Source organism: Diadema antillarum, unplaced genomic scaffold (assembly GCF_040938485.1).
Source record: "Diadema antillarum isolate AM-2024a unplaced genomic scaffold, OU_Dant_1.0 seq00001893_RagTag, whole genome shotgun sequence".
Lineage (NCBI taxonomy): Eukaryota > Metazoa > Echinodermata > Echinoidea > Diadematoida > Diadematidae > Diadema > Diadema antillarum.
In genome coordinates, this window is record NW_027272559.1 from 290,154 (window position 1) to 308,156 (window position 18,003).

General features: G+C 39.7%; 1 protein-coding gene across 1 annotated transcript; it reads left to right on the forward strand.

The window, feature by feature from the left end:
• The first annotated feature begins 2,058 nt into the window (after positions 1 to 2,058).
• Positions 2,059 to 17,369, forward strand: LOC139713007 (glutathione hydrolase-like YwrD proenzyme). Its single transcript, XM_071624786.1, is given in 11 exon segments — positions 2,059 to 2,175; positions 4,623 to 4,823; positions 6,544 to 6,697; positions 8,914 to 9,067; positions 10,273 to 10,479; positions 11,306 to 11,546; positions 13,378 to 13,549; positions 14,220 to 14,350; positions 14,353 to 14,378; positions 15,978 to 16,181; positions 17,043 to 17,369. Coding segments are annotated over 10 exon segments (1,737 nt in total). The 5' UTR covers positions 2,059 to 2,175; positions 4,623 to 4,702.
• Positions 17,370 to 18,003: the final 634 nt, after the last annotated feature.

Here is an 18,003-nt window from a genome sequence, read left to right on the forward strand (position 1 = left end):
ATAGATAGATAGATAGATAGATAGATAAACATGCAGTTAGATAAATAAATAGATCGATAGATAGGTTACCGGTCATAAAGGTGATTTAAAGATATAACTGTTTGAGTAGATAAAGATAATGAGATAGATAGCTAAACAGATATTGATTATAATGAACAAGTAAATCAATGCAAATTAGTGCTATCAGAGCAGTAGGATTTTTATATAATTATTCAGAGTTAATCATCTAGTAAAATTTCCAGGATATTCATGGGAGAATCGTTCTATAGATTTCGTCCTATTTTATGTATTCATTCTTGTTTTTACCGTGGTTGTTCCATCAGTGAGTTGAACACTGTTAATGGAGGCCTTTCATATATTATGAACAATACAAACATGTATATTCATAAACATTTAAAACTATCAACAAAAACAATAAAACATGTAACATACATAACACTATTATATACATGCAGAATGAAACACTACATATCTAATAATATACGTGACTGGATGAAGACGTGTAGGGTATAAATAATTTCACAATTTCTGATAACTGATATAACGCTACCTCCCTCAGTGAGAAAAAAAAATCATACTAAATACTATAGTCATTATTGAGCAAAATATATAGACATGCTCTCCAGAATATTGTGCTGAAAGCATACCTGATGTTCTTTGGTAAGCTGTTAACAGCTTCAATGTGGGTTTGTTTTCCAGTCTTTGTTTCATTGGTTCTATATAGGCTGTCAACAGTCCCTCCGAAACAGCAGATATAATAGTACGGTGTATCATAATTATGAGTGTAGGCCTATCACTTGCTTTCATTTACTTGAGTGTCAGGTATATTCAGGAGCTTCCCCATTTAGTGCTCTGTATAGATCAAGTTTGCATCTTTGAAGTTTCCTCCTGTCCTCAGTGGTGATCCAGTTAAGCTGACTTAACTATAGGGTCCTATATAATCAGTAGACGTTCCCGGGTGTCAGACAATTCTGCCCATTCTTTTCTTCTTCTTCTTTTTTTTTTGCATATTGCACATCATAGACCCTATATTGCAGAATATCGAGATATCCCCTCGATTTCGTTAGTAATATAGTATAAAGATTTCCGAGAATAGGCCCTACTTTTTGCATGGTGGTAGGACATAGGCCCCTATGTTTGAGATGTGGATAATTAAAATCTTAACTTCTTGCGTTCTGAAAAAGAATTGAACCTTGAACCTTGAAGATATAATGCCGATAGGCAGCGTGTCCATAAAGCTAAACTGGGATGGGTGTGCGATAGTATTGGTGACAGTGTTAGGTGACAGTGAAATAGTTGTATACTAAATGTACAATAAAATTCCCCTTATCTGACGATTTGAAATGGCTGTGATATTCACTATATAATGTAAAATCAAGTGGTCCTAAAAGGCATCTTTTATTAGGACCACTTTGTTTTTGGATATAGCCGTTTCAAAACCATATTTCATCAAATAAACTTTGAATTCCTCTAAGAATTGTATGCTCTTTCATATTCCATAAAAAGTTCAATATCTGAAGAGGTTTCTCATTTGAATATATCTCTCACAAAAATTAGATTGGAAACTTGAAGCCCCGTGTCAACCCAAAATAGACCATCTCTTTCATAGCATTTAGCCGCGGAATATGTTGGGGGGGGGGGGCGCTTGGGGGGCAGCCACCACAAGCCCCTCCCCCAGAAAACAGAACAATACAAAACAAGACAAAACACCCAACAAGCCATCCATCTTCTTCCTAGAGTTTCATAAAATATTACACCCTATTATCATTATATCTGTTTAGATCAACTACTTGTAGTAGGACTGATACCTACGCAGTTTTCCCAGAGGTCGCTCGGGGAAGACAAACGGTGGGCAGCATAAAGATCGATCGTGATAATCACAATAATTGTCATGATGAGAGATTACATAATCATGATCAGGTGGTCGCGAGTATACAGTCCGAGGAGGCGGGTCCAGCTTGACAAACGCGCTTAGCACAGGCGGGCGCTGGATACATAGCTGATCAGGGAGGTAGCCTAGCGGTACCAACCGTATCCCTGTCAGAACTCTGCGTATCGCTCAGGCAGCCGAGCCTACCACTACCAGCTGTACCGCCGCCGCGTGTTGCAGAGTCATCATAAGATAAGAGCTGCTCTTAGTTTTTGCGGAACCCGCTTCTTCAGGTACCCGTATAAGTAAGTAACGTGATCTTTATTGTCGAATTTTCAGCCCGTGCATGCGCATGCATTGAATCGTAAGAGAGGAAAGGCGGACCGTACCAGGCTGGAAGAGGCTGTCGACTGTAGTGAGGGGTAGGTAAAGTTTACAACATTGGGCGCCCAACATTATATAAATTTTAACTGGGCCTAATCTAGGGTCTACAAGTACAAGTATTCAAACCCGAATGTCGACAAACACGAACCCATCAATAACAACAGTGTCAAAAGCAAACTGGGTACATTGTACGTGGATTACCCATTATTGGACACCCTTTTGTTAGGGTCTGTGACTGTGTCTGTCTTTATTAGTTTGTTTACATATATAAGCAGCATCGTTTATGTAAACCTGTAATAATAAATTTACTTTGAGGTTTTTGACTGCCTGTCTCTCAACATCAAATGTGTTTGTTGCTTTGTTTACAATGGGTTATTCCCAAGGAAGATGGGTCTTTCAGGATCACAATTGATCAGAGACTCCAACTCTCGATCCCGCTTTCGACGGGAGATCTCCTGCAGAAAGCCCATTTTTTTGCAAAATCTCCAGTTCTTCTGCTTGAGATTTAATTTCTCCCACCCTGGCTCTGTGTCTCCCGCTTGAAACGATTTCTTACTTAGTGTCATCGTATGTTGAAAAATAAGCCTTAGATAGCACATGAGAGCATCTTGAACCCCTGCCGCAAGGAACTTCGCACATCAAGTTGGAGTCTCCCATTTGCTAGGGGTTTCAGGCGGGAGAATCTCCAAATCAGAAGGTGCTTGGGGTTGGAGTCTCTGATTTATGAACCATTTGAAATCATCTTAGACTTATAAACAGGAGTTATGCGATGGACTCGGCATATTTGAAAGAGAAGCAATAAACCGCTGGAGAACCAGTAGAAAACCATTAGGCTAATGGACCGTTTGATCCTGGGTTTTAGGGGGCTACTTTCCATAGTCTGTATGTATGGCTGTGCTGAAGTAGAATTAGAGACCAGAAATGATTTAGCCCCCTATTAAAACCCAGGAATGCCAAAATGACCATCAGTGGAATGTAGAGTACAGAAAAAATGTACAAATCAAACTTTGTATAATGAGATGTAGGTGGAAGTTTGTATTACAGCAATATTGGCAACATACAGTGGCCAGCATGGATATGGGGGAGTGCTGCACCCCCCCCCCCCCCCCACACACACACACACACATACCCACTAAATATGGCTTTGCAAAAAAAAGGGGGGGTCCAAGTCCATGCAGGGTGCTACAGAACTTGATGTTACCACTTGCCCAGTTGGGCAAGCAGATTTTCAAATTTGCTGCAAAATACTTGCCCAAAAGGAAATATAGATATATAGCCAAATCCATGCAGGGTGCCACAGAACTTTATTTTATCACGTGCCCAGTTGGGCAAGCAGATATTCAAATTTGCTACAAAATACTTGCCCAAACATACATAATTTTACTTGCACAAAAAGAAAGTCCAAAATATAAGGAAATGATATAGAATATCTTGTGTTAGTCGATGGGGCTTACTGAAACACAATCATTGGAATAATCAGGGCACATTGATTCGCACGCTTTTACACAATGGAGAAACAAATTGGTGCGATCAAATGTGGCTGTTGCATTGCATTGGGGCTTCTTCACATAAGTGTTGGAAAGTTGCTGAAATGAAATATAGAGTGCGTTGCATCGCTAAACAGCCATTATCTTTGGGCTTCTGTATGGATGACTTTGAGGGTTTGTTGGGGGGAGTAAGTGAAAAAAAGGGGGCTTCAAAACTTTCTGCTGTCCCAATTTGGGCAGAAGCATTTGTTCTCATTGTTCAAACACACTTGCCCCGGGTAACTGGACAAGTGCTTATATAGCACCCTGCCATGGTGGTTTCATGGTCCAGCTGCTTCACCATTATAGATACTATCAGTCAAATTTTATTAATCTGTTTGGATTCTCTGTGATGGTGGTCTTTCTAATCAACTTCTGGTACAACTACTTACTCCATATTTTACCATGAGACCAATGAAAAATAGCCAAATTACAGGACTATAGTGATTGCATAATGGTGTTTGATGGTTTGCATACTTCTCCATATTTTACTATGAGACCCATGAAAAACAGCCAAATTTTACAGGACCATAGTGATTGCCTAATGGTGTTTGATGGTTTGTCAGATTAATGATGATGGACTGGACCATTAAGGAATCATAAAATAGTCATACAATGATTAGTCTTCTAGTAGTTTCTGACAGTTTCTAACAGATTTTGGACCTAGGATGTTGCTAACATGAGTAGTAATTGCAGATTTTCTAACAATAGTTCTGCAGATAATTGGGGCCAGAGATATCTTCATCAGATGGATTGTAAATACTGGTGAGTGTTGCTCATTGAACACATAGGGTTGTTCTATAATAGTGATGACTTCTTGGTTCTTTCCTGTGATCCTTCAGAAACCAAATCAATGATAAAGGTTTGGAGCCCAGCTTGAGATAGACTTGTATCCTGTCAACGGCAGCAGATTGGAAGCAGAATGGCCACAGCAAGCAGCGAGGCCAGCCAGTACATGGCCTTTGGGTCTAGACGCTCACCGGTTCTCAGTACCAAGGGATGCGTTGCCTGCACACAGCCAATTGCTTCAAGCATTGGAATGGGTGAAGATTTGTTTTCTTGTTGATTCAATTCATCCCTCTTTCTCCCTTACTTGAATATGTGACCGTGCACCTCAAAACGAACATAAAGTCGCACACACTGATTTTGCGTGAGGACTGAAAATAAGTGAAATGGGTCAACCTAGCCGAACTTGACTTTTTCATATTTTCTGAAAGAACGGCTCTTCTTTTACACTATGCTAAAATTTGGTATCATAAAATGGGCAGGAAAGTGTGTTTTTTTAGCAGTTTATCTCGAACATTTTTGGTAGAATAGTGTGATTAGGTGTGTCTTTAGAATCCCTTTTTCATTTCTGAAAAACCTTGTCCACACTCTTCACTTTCAACTCTAATAACTTTTGAAAGGTTAGTGCTACTGCTTTGAAAGTTGGCATTAATTATGGACAGAATGTGTTAATGAGGTATGCTTAATTTCAATTTGATCTGATAATCCCTTCATTGTTGTTACTCTGGTGGTTTACTTCCTGTTTTTTGTCCCATTCATCGCACAGCCGGCACGGTTTGGTAAAGATTATGCGCTTGAGTAGACACTGTACTTCAGAGCCTCTTTTCTCAGTTCACACTTTTCCTGAGTTTGTGCTTTCTTTCCAATATTTAGATAGGTTAGGAGAGTCCATTTGATTTGAGTTATACATCATTTTAAAGCTTAAAGTCTGCTCTTTCAGAATATGGTCTTAACTACAAATTCATGTCTGGCGATTTTTTGTTTGTTTTGAGGTGCAGGGTCACATATATTCATTCTTATGTGTCTATCTTATACACGTAATTATTACTCTCTTTTTTTTCTTCATATTTATAGACATCTAGCTTAGACATGCTATGCCTTATCTGTAGCTTATGTATAAAACAGTTCAGTACCAACAGTTATGACGAAACTCTTGCTATAATGAAGTAAGATTTCATATCCTTAAATCATTATCTAAATATCTAGATACATTCTTCATTGTCCAGCTATTACAGAATTTCGATATAATGAAAGAAAACTGCCAGTCCCAAGGGCTTTGTAATAATGGGAGTCACCCATACTTGTATATTTTTTTCTTAAGTCTTAATAGCACTTTGGACATTTATTTGTACATAGTCATGATTTGTTTATAATCTTGAAAGAAAAGAATTGTTGTCTAGAGAGTGGATATGCTCTGTGGTTTGTGTAGCAAAATATCAGTGTGCTACATGCTGCAGAAAGAATGAAAAAAAGAATGAAAAAAAAAAGTCAACAAAACAAGGTTCAATCGTGTCAGGTTTACCTTCACTATCCATGTGCTGCAGTTACACAGAGCATTTAAATGAATTATCACTTCTGTTAGACTTGATATCATAAGAGTAATGAATATTAAGATTAGCTTGATTTATTTTTTTTAATACGTAATATGCGAAGGTGTTGGAAACTGGCAAAAAAGATGGATTTCACCTAATCATACCAAACGAAGGGGGGGGGGGGGGCTCCTATAGCTCCTATCGACTGTTGGACAGATTCCATCTTCCTGTAACCTGCTTTTGATCATAGCATTGTGTTTTATTCATGATAACTCTATAAAAGTTCTGCAGTGTTAAACTTCTCAAAATACAACACAGGGTCACTAATTGAAGTAGTCTGTATTCATCTCCTTGAATGTTTAAAGAATTTAGTTCTTTGATCTGAGTGTAGGTTCATATATGACATTATGGCTGGACTATTCTGATTCTACTCATTCATAATCAGACATATTGAAGGCTGGTGGAAATGCAGCTGATGCAGCCGTTGCCATGGCAGCCGCACTGAATGTTACTGAACCAGCATCAACAGGAATAGGAGGCGACTGCTTCTGTCTCTTTTACGATGCAGAAACCAGCATGGTGGAAGGCCTGAATGGAAGGTAAAGTGATCTAGAAGAAGAAACCTTTTTAACCCTCTCTGTACTAGGGATGGTAGCACAGTGTGTGCAATACTACAGGGTCTTCTGTGCCAATCAACACTTAATGCACACGATGGGTTAAGGGTAATGTTAACAAATATACCAGAATGCAGGTAATTGTGAGACATATTCTTTCATACATCTATATTATCATACATATTCTTTGTATACAATGCCTCGACTTTGATAAGTAGAAGGTGTACCAAAAGAGACAACCATTGAAAACATTGAAAACATGATAAACTGTAAAAGTGGAAATTTGCATGGTACATATAAGATGAATTTTGCATACAGTTAAACTCGCATAAGTCGATCTTCTCGGGACTGAGCAAAACACATCGACTTAGGCGAGTTTCGACTTGCGCGTAAGGCGAAAAAAAAATCGACTTACAGTTACACCACGCGTACACATGTATAATGTACATGTATATTGTCTACTCTAGAGCCGAGAGCTGGAGCGGTGTGCCCGATATTTGCCCTTCAGCAAGACACTAACGTCTTTATCCACATTGAATATTACCGTTATTCATTTCCAAAATTAAGAGCAAACATCTGACATTTATTCTAGCATCTTATGGAGCCGATTGTTACCGCTGTTCATTTCCAAAACTGAAGGCAAACATCCGGCTTTTTTTTGGTGGCCCGGCGTGCGTTTTTGGTGACCCCGGTCGCATATTAACCATTCGCGAAATCGTGATTCGATTCGCGAAAAGACTCCGCTAAGTATATAAGGCATAGATCACTACACTCGGCAGGGGCTACGTCGTCCTTTCACCAGGTCTGGGTAACGGAAACCAAAATCTCGCGTGAGTTCTTGCGTTACCTATCGTTAATGTCAACGAAACATCGTTAATTTGCGCTTGGGATCGTTACTCATCGTTACTACAAACGTTAATTTTCCCGATCGTTAGTTTGCGTTAATAACGATTCAGGTGAAACCGCTTGCGTTAATGAAACGTTAATGCTTATTAACGCAAAGTTTCTTTTTGTATATACTGTATGTAAACAAAAACTGGCGTCTCGTGATTTTGACAGTGATTTATTACACAATAAAATTTTATTCGACTTAGGCACAGTGAATTCAATGTTTTTTCCGTGAAAGTGTTCTTGGAATTTCATCGACTTAGGCGAGTATTCGACTTAAAAAATTCGACTTGTGAGTGAATTAATACACGTAAGTCAATGGGGAAAAATCGGGACTTTTTAAAATCTTCGACTTGCGTGATTATTCGACATATGCGACGTCGACTTAGGCGAGTTTAACTGTATTTTGAATTTTGTGAACAACTGATATAGAACTTAAAACAGCTCACCACAGCTATTACGGCTAAGGGCTTTGTCAGCTCGTACTATGGTAAAATGGAACTGGGCTGCATTACAACAATAAATTCACTCACACTACAGGACTAGCGAACGAGAAGAAAACTACAAAGAGCATAGAAGTTATACCTCCACATTGTACATTGTACCTACCATGAAATCAAAGCTATAGAAAGTTATGACATTTAACAAGCAAAAACTTTGCATGATTTTCTTTGAGTGCTAGTTTCTTGTTGCACAAAGTGTACAAAATTTCCATCTTGCACAAATTTCCATAAAATTGTTGATCGTATATCTGTAGTCCTATCAAGTATAGCAAGGTGTTATGTTGTAACTGTAGGCGTGAAAAGAGCACTCATTTTGTGTGCTAAATCATTGTTTTTTCTTTGCAGTAGTTTATCCATCTTCATTTTATATGCCTCCGCCATGAAGTGTTGCCGGAGGCATTATTATGTTTGTATTTTATTCAAATGGTATTTTTAATTCCATCTCTTTCTTTGAAACTTGTGATTAGACTTTAAAATCAACCTTGAAAGAAAGCATCCTTTGGGACTAAGGTTGCAAAGTTGATCAAATGTACACTTGGTCCCCATGGGGGTCTAGACACAAGACTTCTGAGAGCCAAAACTGCAAATTTCAAGCAAATTGAAATAATTTCCTCTGTATTTAGTACAGATGTATTGTAAAGGTAAATTGTACTGCATGTAGATCCCTTCTCTCATAAAGAATAGTAATTTTCCACAAGGCGTCTGAAAGGGAGGCTATAATGAAATTGGCACAACTATCCCTACATCACAAGTTACACAGGAGCTCTCATTCTTTATTGTTCTACACTTTATTTGATCTCTTGATGTTAGTGGTCGGTCAGCAGCAGCAGCTTCACTTGATGCATACAATAAGCTTGGTTTCCATAGCGACAAGTATCCACCCAGTCATCATGGTCTCAATGTGACGGTTCCCGGGGCAGCAGCTGGATGGGTGGACACGGTAGAGAGATTTGGCTCTCAGAAGGCAAGTTTCCTAACATACCTCTCTTCTTGTGATCTGTATATTTTGTGATATATTCAACTGTGAGATTTATATTAGTCTGTAAACTACCCCATGACACTCATTCATAGATATCTATCACTGCATACATGTCACTGCTGTATGTGACAGAGAACAGAGACTCCAACCCCACGCATCTCGTAAGGGAAAGATTCTCCCGCTTGGACCCCCTGGCAAAGTGGAGAGTGCGATTGCACCAACACAAGCAAAATAGGACCTATAACAGTTCTGTGGCCCACATCACAATCATGACATCCCTCGTGGCAAGGGTCCAGGCCTGTACAACAGTCCTGGAAGCTCTAGATGGTCTCTGGTGATATATATCTTAGCCATATATATATTTGAATGTGTATGGCAAGATTTGAGACGGGCTGGAGATAAACAGTTTTGAAGCGAGAGAAAATACATCTTGGGTGATCTTGAGTGAGAGACACACAGCAAGAGAGGGAGAAATTCAAACTCGAGCCGGAGATTTTGAGGTGATAGCCTCAAAGTGGGAGTGTTGGAGTCGCAGTGAGAATGACTCTAACTTGAAAGATGACTTCTCAAATGAGAATGTGGATTAGTGAATACTTAGGTTAATAAGAAATGAGGGAAGACAAAAGCTCATTTTGTTTTACTGTTGGAACAAAATATGTAACAGAACTGAAAGACTCCTATTTTATTACAACTGTATGAATTTCCTATTTCATATAGAGGGAATTGATCAGTTCATACTTTGCAATCACACTGTAGAAGATATGTGACCCGCTATAACAAAAGGATCCTAAAGTCGCTGACAGGTGAGCCGAGAAAATCGAGTTTGAAGTCAGATTACCAAAATCTGTCCAAACATTTGGATTTCTGTTTTTAACATAATTTTGTAGTCTAATGTATCTTCTATCATCTGCCGAAATTTCGAAGCTAAATGATGAAAGGAAAGGCCTGAAAATAGCATTTTCCGGGCCATGATTGGCTCGCCCGTCAGCGACTTTAGGGTCCTTTTGTTGTAGCAGGTCACATATCATTATCATGATTATTATTATCATATTCCATGGTAATGTTCTTATTTTCTTTCCATCTGTTCCTATTTGTTAAGTTTCAACAATTAGCAAGAATGCTACTATGACAACCACCATTATTAGTGTGAATATCTTTTTCCACTTAATTGTTACCATGGAAACATGCAGCTCTCTCTTGAGGAGATTCTAAAACCTGCCATCGATCTGGCTGAGGGAGGGTTCGCTGTCCATCCCATCTCAGCTCACCTGTGGCAGCGGGGCAGCGATGTGCTGATGAGGGAGGGGAATCCCCAAGGCAGGTACCTCCTGCACAGGGGGAATCCCCCAAAGACTGGTGATGTCATGCGCATGCCTATGTTGGCCTATACGTTCAAGGTGAGATTCAAATTTAACTTCTGTAAAAATCTAGGTGAAAATTTTAGGACATTCACTTAAGTCTTAATCATTTTGCACAGAGAGTTTTTGTTGCAGTATATACATCTACTTACTGGCAGTAGGTATATCTTTCACATTACTTTGTGTGTATTTTGACAAATTGATTCATTTATACATCGAGAATATAGATGAACTTGCAGAGTGCAATGACGCAAGGATGATATATAAAATTACTGGAATGGGTATCGCGTGCTGCAGACCATGCATTCACTTATACATGTAATTTCATGCGTAGAAGAAAATGACTGGGATGATCAATCAACTGCAAGCTGTAAACAGTGAGTTAATCCCACTTACACTGCTCTTACTCTTGAAATAATTTTTGAGGGATATGAAACAAATATACCAGGCCAGGCAACAGTGACTTCAACAGTAAATGCTATTGAAGTCACCTCAGGCACACAGTCAAACCAGAATCTGTCAGACCTGGTATATTTGTATGATACAAGTATATCAATTTCAAGCATTTGAATTCAGCTGTATTTCTAGATTCCACAAAGTATAATGCAAGGTGAACTTCAAAAAAGGAAAATCCTCATCTATTGGCAATTAATGATGACATTGTTACGTCTAGAGAACACACACACACACACACACAAAAAAAAATGTTAGGTTCAAATATGGCTCGATCATCAAGATACATACATATGGTTTGTAAGATAGAAAAGACTAGCCGACATATTGGATGTTGGAAATGAGAAGTCCACTTAGAATGTAGAACCTGTAAAAGTCTGGATACCTCATTTGAGTAGAATTCTCCTTTCAGACTCTAGCATCCCACGGCAAGAAGGGTTTCTATGAGGGTCCAGTCGCTCAGGCCATTGTTGACATCGTCCAGGCAAACGAGGGTATTCTGGCCCTGAGTGACCTCAAGGGTCACACCAGCACATTTGTGGATCCAATCAGCACCACGTATAAGGGGATTCGTCTGTGGGAGATTCCACCGAGTGGGCAGGGCATCACCGCATTGATGGCACTTAACATCCTAGAGGACTATGACCTCCAAGGTACGTCTTATAGGCAAAATGTAGGAGGAAACTTTCCAGTGTTTGAATTGGTTTCTAGTCCTACAAGAGTATAACATTGGTCAACAGTATTTCACAAATCATATCTTTTGTTCTGATAGGTGATGTATTTCTGTTTGTTACTTCACAGAAATCAACATTTTAGGATAAAATGATGCACTATTTGTATCAGAAGAGCAGAATAAACAGTGTTCCTCCCACATATTTCTGTGAATATGTGTGATATTAAGTTTTTAATGTTATTTGTGCAGAGCTGCCGAGTTTCTTGCGTTTCATACATTTCTCTTGCTCTAGGACTGATCTCTGAAAATCTCAGGCTTGAGAGGAGAAGAAACTACGAGACTGAAAATAACTGATATCACAGCCAGACCTACTTGTGATTTTAGTCCTGGAAGGAGTAGGTATCCTTTTATAAAGCTTTTTAGACAATTCTTCTTCAGATAAATTAATTTGCATGTTAAGGCTGGGATGAGCCTTTGAGTGCATTCACAAAAAAGCTATTAAAAAATGCCCCCCCCCCCCCCACCCACACACACGCTTTGCACCAAACAAAAGAATACATATGGTGTCACTGCTTTGGCCCCCCCCCCCCCACACTTTCTTTACCACAGAAGTGCATAAGTGCACTAGAAAAAAAATAGAAACCTTAAAGTATGAGCGTGGTAAGGCCTTTGTTTTTGCGCTGAAGACCTTTTTTTTTTCTTACTTGTCAGCTGAAGTTGCGCTGAAGACCCTTTTTTTTTCTTGTTAGCTGATGAAACCTGGAAGTGGCACCAGAAGTCTGAAGTGCCCTCCCCCCACTTTTGAAAACGTGGCGCCAGCCATGTTAAAGGTGCATAGTCCCGGTAGTGTAGAGGGCGCTGTTGATGATACTGCCGATCACTGTTAGCATTGATACGAGGATTACCGAAGTAGAGCTGTCATCAAGAGTAAAGTGCGTAGGTGTTGCTAAGTAATGTTGCCTTCGTTGTCTTGTCTGCGCATTGCGCAGTCTGTAGTAATGCCAGGGTGCGTGCATATGTGCTTCTTATTATGACATCACAAAAGAAGTTTGCTGAAGCTGTCATCCCCCTCAGCCGAATCATGAACTGAACTGTGATCGGACTCTGTGGGAAACTTGCGCCGTGCGCCTGCGTATGCATTTGACTAAAACACCAGGACCATGCACCTTTAATGTCTGATCACATGTTCTTATTGTTATAGTCAGTTTGCGATGACTAGTGGATATGTCAATTTACTCTTGCTTGTAGCACAAATTTCATGAAAGATGTGGTTTCTTTGTGTTTGAAATTTGAAATGAATTTGTAAAGGTCTGTAAAGATGGTGATTTATTCTAAAGCAACAAGTCAGATAAAGGGATAGTTATAATAGAATTTAGAGAATAGATAGATGGGACATGTGATGAAAATTTTCAGTGTGTAATCATTGATTGCCGTGAAGACCACATCCCATTTTGCACATCCAAAAACTTTGACTTCAGGCACTTCCCATAATCTGCTGTCATTCAACCATCTCCTCGCCTCCTCCAAAAAAGATTTATGATTTAATAACTGAATGAAGCTCATAATTTGCAACATTTTATATGCCATTTTAGAAGAGAGAGGAAAAAAAGACAGTGTTTGGGGGATTCATTGAAAGAGACACCCTCCATTTTTAACCCGTTGAAGACAGGCTGATTTTGCGATAACACGCGTTTCCCGTAGACACCTGTCCGAGTATACCCGGGACTAAGTCTTCCATGGGTTAAGGGGTTTTAGCTCATGACTGTTTCATCTCATACTAAGGAAATTGTTGGAATGTCTTTATGCCCCAGAGATGGGACACGGGAGCCCAGAGTACTTGCACCATGTGATCGAGGCAGTGAAACTTGGCTTTGCTGACTCGCTGGAGTTCTGTGCCGATCCAACCAAAGAGAAGGTTCCTGTCGATCAGCTTCTGTCCAAGGAATACGCAGCAACAAGACGTACGTCCATCTCTCCCCAAAGGTGAGAGGGACTAGTCTGGGCAGCTGCCTTCCTACGAAGACTTACAAACCACTTTGCTCTTGTATTTCTTTGCATGGGGGATTCAAAAGAAGTTTATATTTAAATTGGGTCACATTCATCGACTCAGAACATGTTGAGAAATATTTGAGATTCCAGTATTGGCAAGGTTCTAGGATTTGTGTGTGTGTGTGTGTGTGTTTGTTTTTTTTTTTTACATTAATTGAAAGCAGAAAAGAAGAAAAAAACAACAACAGATATAGCCAAATTATAAAAATGATACGCAAAGGTGACAAAATATACAGTTATATAAATGTTGCTTCATTTTATCAAGTTAGTGCATCACATAACATATTGCAGTGTAAGTAATTCCACCAGATTTGTTAAAAGGTGTTGGTTTATTGTGTGGAGAGCATGACAAGATACACGTACATATCCAGTGGACTCTGAGCATTTGAAACACATGCATGGCACATTTTAATAAACCGGAGTCCAATATGCAATAATGATGCAGTGTTTTGGGTTTCTATGTATGACGACTGTTGATTATTACGTATGAAGTGTATCAAATTTAAGACATGCTAAGTCCATGACCTATAAATTCTGTGGATCCTCACTCTTCTCTGACATTTAGACTAATTCTGGGAAGTTTTTCCATTTTACTCATTTTCAGGGCAAATAACCTCGTGACCCACGGTGACCCTTACCACTCTGGGGACACAGTGTACTTGAGTGTAGTGGATGAGGAAGGGAATGCTTGCTCCTTTATCAACAGCACCTACACATCGTTTGGGAGTGGGCTTGTACAAAGAACTGTGGCTTCACCTTGCATGTAAGTTTATGAAATATGCTGGCCATGGACTAAAAGTAGAAAAGGTGAAAAACGTTAACCCTAAATGGGCTGGGGGGGGGGGGGGTGGGGTGGGCAGAATCCACCCCTCTTCATTCCGCGCAATAATTCTGCAACACGGGAAGGCCTTACCATGAGTCTTCTTGACTGGTTTTGTTAGAGTCTCGCGCAACTTTTGAGACCAAATTTGCAGAGTCTGCATATACTACCTGTTATGAAGTGGATTCTGCCCCTCCCCTCTTTTTTTTTTTAACACAGCCAAAAAAGCCTGGTCTGATTAGGGTTAAGGCACCTCGTTATTATGTCACAGGTCCAAGACTGGTATCAGTTATTTCGTTAAACAAGGCTGTTGGTTGTAGCTCAGTGGATAAGACCAAGGATTATCCATCCTAAGGTCCCTGGTTTGAGTTCCATGGCTGTAGAGGCTGTGCTTTAAGGCGAGACAGTCTGTCCTCATTGCCCAGTCCTACAGATTGGACTTAAAAAGCCATTGCTCCTGTTTTTGTGGCCTTACAAGAATTCATTGTGTTCATAGCAGCCATGTTAAAAGAATAAAAGAATGAATGAAAATTCGAAATTCAATTTGAATTCAATTCAATATACAATCAAATCAGTTCCATTCACATTCAGTTCAACTTCAGTTCAAAATCAATCTAACTTCAATTGAAATTCAATTAGTAAACTTCCAGTTCAAATCGATGTCAATGCAAGTGAAGCCTTAGATTTTCATACTCAGATCTTGAAAAAGTCAGTGTCAAATTTAAGTCTGGAAGTCAATTCAAATTATTTTCATATTCGGTTCCAAATCCAAATCCAAATCCCATTCGTTTTCGTCAGGTTACCAAGATTTAATGTGTCTTCAGTGTGTCGTCAAAGTTACCTGTGCACTAGGTTCCATAGAATAATAAGGGACAAAGTGCACAGCTACCAAGTGTTCACAAGACATTCCAAACCTGATTAGAACAGATCTTGGGATATGTCATACTTACATTCCTAGGAAGTGTAAATTTGTAAATTTTCCCAGCTATTTAAGCTATTTGATGACACGTATGAAATATAGAGTTTACTAACATTTGTAAGGAAACATTTTCTTTTTCCACAAGACTGTAGCTGTTCATATGATTTGTAGATGCACATTTAAAATCAAGCAATATTTATGTCAGAACTTTGTTGATAATAGTTTGTTGTATTTGTGAGGGAGGCATGATTTACTTCCAAGAAAATTTGAATTCTCAGTGATCGAGAGGTTTGCTCTGGCCCTGCTTTTATAGAGGAGACAGATACATTGTGTGTGGGGGGTTTTTTCTCTCCCTCTCTCTGTCCAGTAGAGTAGGGCAGGGGTAAGGGGGCATGGGACAGACTTGCTATTTTTTATACACAATTCGCCCTTGTGGCTCTCATGAGGATGATCAATGCATGCAGAGTAGGTATGCCTGTTTGTCACAATGTTTTCACACAGTTTTACCACAGTTCCTCAATAAATAGATTGATGTGTCTCTGTAGTGAAAAAAAAGACTTCCAAGTAGCCATCTTAATATTTCAGTTTACTACCTTCCTCATTGTTTGAATGGTTTCATCCAGAATCGAGGGTTGAACTTCCGTCTGTCCGAGGGCCACGCAAACTGCGTGTCCGGTGGGAAGCACTCCTACCACACCATCATCCCTGCCATGGTAACGACTACAGCAGACATTGATGAAGAGGATGAGGACGAGGAGGAGAAGGAGAAGCTACTGGCCTGCTATGGTGTCATGGGGGGCTTCATGCAGCCTCAGGGACACGTCCAAGTGAGTGAACCAATGAGCTGGTGTTTAAACGATGATTAGGTTTATGGTCATAGTAGCAGGAACCAGTGGATGGTAGTACTAGTGTCAAACAACTGCTTATGAGAAATGTTTGTTTCCCAAAAAATATAAGAGGTAAGATCTGAGTGACAATGAACAGAACATGGGCTAACAATATATCTGTTTGTTTTGGGTTTAGCTTGGTTTGATTTAGTGACAGGTTTATATTCATGCGGTGCAAACATTGTTTAAAAAAGTGTGTCTGACTAAACAAATGTTGGTTTAGCATTAGGAATGTGAGGTAAGCCACTTTAGACTTTCATCAACATGTATCAGTGCTACAAAAGATTTGATTTTGTAATATCTCTTTAGTGAAGTTTGCAGGCCATTGTCTCCATTGCTGTTTAGATACAATCTGAATGACACTTTGCCATAGATTTGACTTACAGTGGTACAATCAGTGTTTTATTTAGAAAAATCAGTCTATTACCTTTATGATGAATCAAGCACTACTGAAACTCAGTTATACAATATTGTTAAAGTCTTTTTTTTTTTTTTACAAATGAAACATCAAGTATCCAGTGCTATTGTGTATCACTTTTCTCTATTTTCATGCCAATTTGTCTTTTATGTATCTCTGTAAAGGGAATCACAATCTTCAAGCCACTGGATTTTTAGTGGTTTCCTTGACATTTGATTATTGTACATAAAATGTTGGCTGTATTGCTTTCATGAAATCAATCAATTGAGTTGAATTGAATTGAATTCAAAAAACAAACAAACAAACAAGATAAGAATGTATAACTGGCTAATGTTATGCCTTTTCTTTTGCTCTGATCATCCCTAATATCTCACCCAATCCAGGTCCTCCTGAATATGGCAGAGTTTGGCATGAATCCTCAGCAAGCCCTGGACCAGCCTCGCTTCTGTCTGGAGGTAGAACAGCCAGGCCTGACGGGGAAGGTCTACCTGGAGGAGGGGATTCCCCAGTCAACCTGCGATGACCTCAGGGTCAGAGGTCACCAGGTCGAGTCAGTGTCTGGCTTTGATAGGGCTGTGTTTGGGCGTGGCCAAGTCATCTGCAGTGGGGACTGGTGGAACAAGGAGGGGTATGCTGGTAGAGGTGAGAGAGGGGAGGTCTTGTGGGCGGGGTCAGATCCAAGAGGTGATGGAATGGCCGTGGGAATGTAAGGCTTGACCAGCAGCTGTAGGGCATTGGTTTCACTTTTTGCTGGATGCAGAAATGGGGCGATTTCGGATCTAAATTTTGTTGACTTGGTCACTCACTGGTGTAAAGCCCACCTCACACTGAGCGATTTCTTGAGATGCAACACCGCGTCGCAGAAGATTGTCAGATGGCGCACAGTCTGAGGAGGTGTAAGACACAACAGCAGACAAGTTTTTAAACTACATAATCCTTTAAGGAATAGCAATGGTGAGCAATATCGTGAAATGCACCATGAGTTGTCACAAGACAAAATTGCGCAGTGTAAGGCGGGCTAAGCAGGTTTGGATGAGTTTCAGGGAGATTCACGTCCAACTGATTATGAGAAAAGAAGACGGGTTTCATCTACCTCTTTTGTTTTCACCCTGCAATACAGCATTGCTTGGTGAGACATGGCATTATGCAATCACTAACACAACTGGTGCTTCAGAAAAACAAGACAAGTTGATGACTACTATGCAGCAAAGTGTCTTCCAGTGTGCTTTTGTATATAATATCGTACAGTCAACCTCGCCTTTGTCGAATCTTAAGGAACTGGAGAAAATCCTTCAATTTATGTGAATTTGAACTTTCTCTAGAATTCATACTTGTCTGCATCCA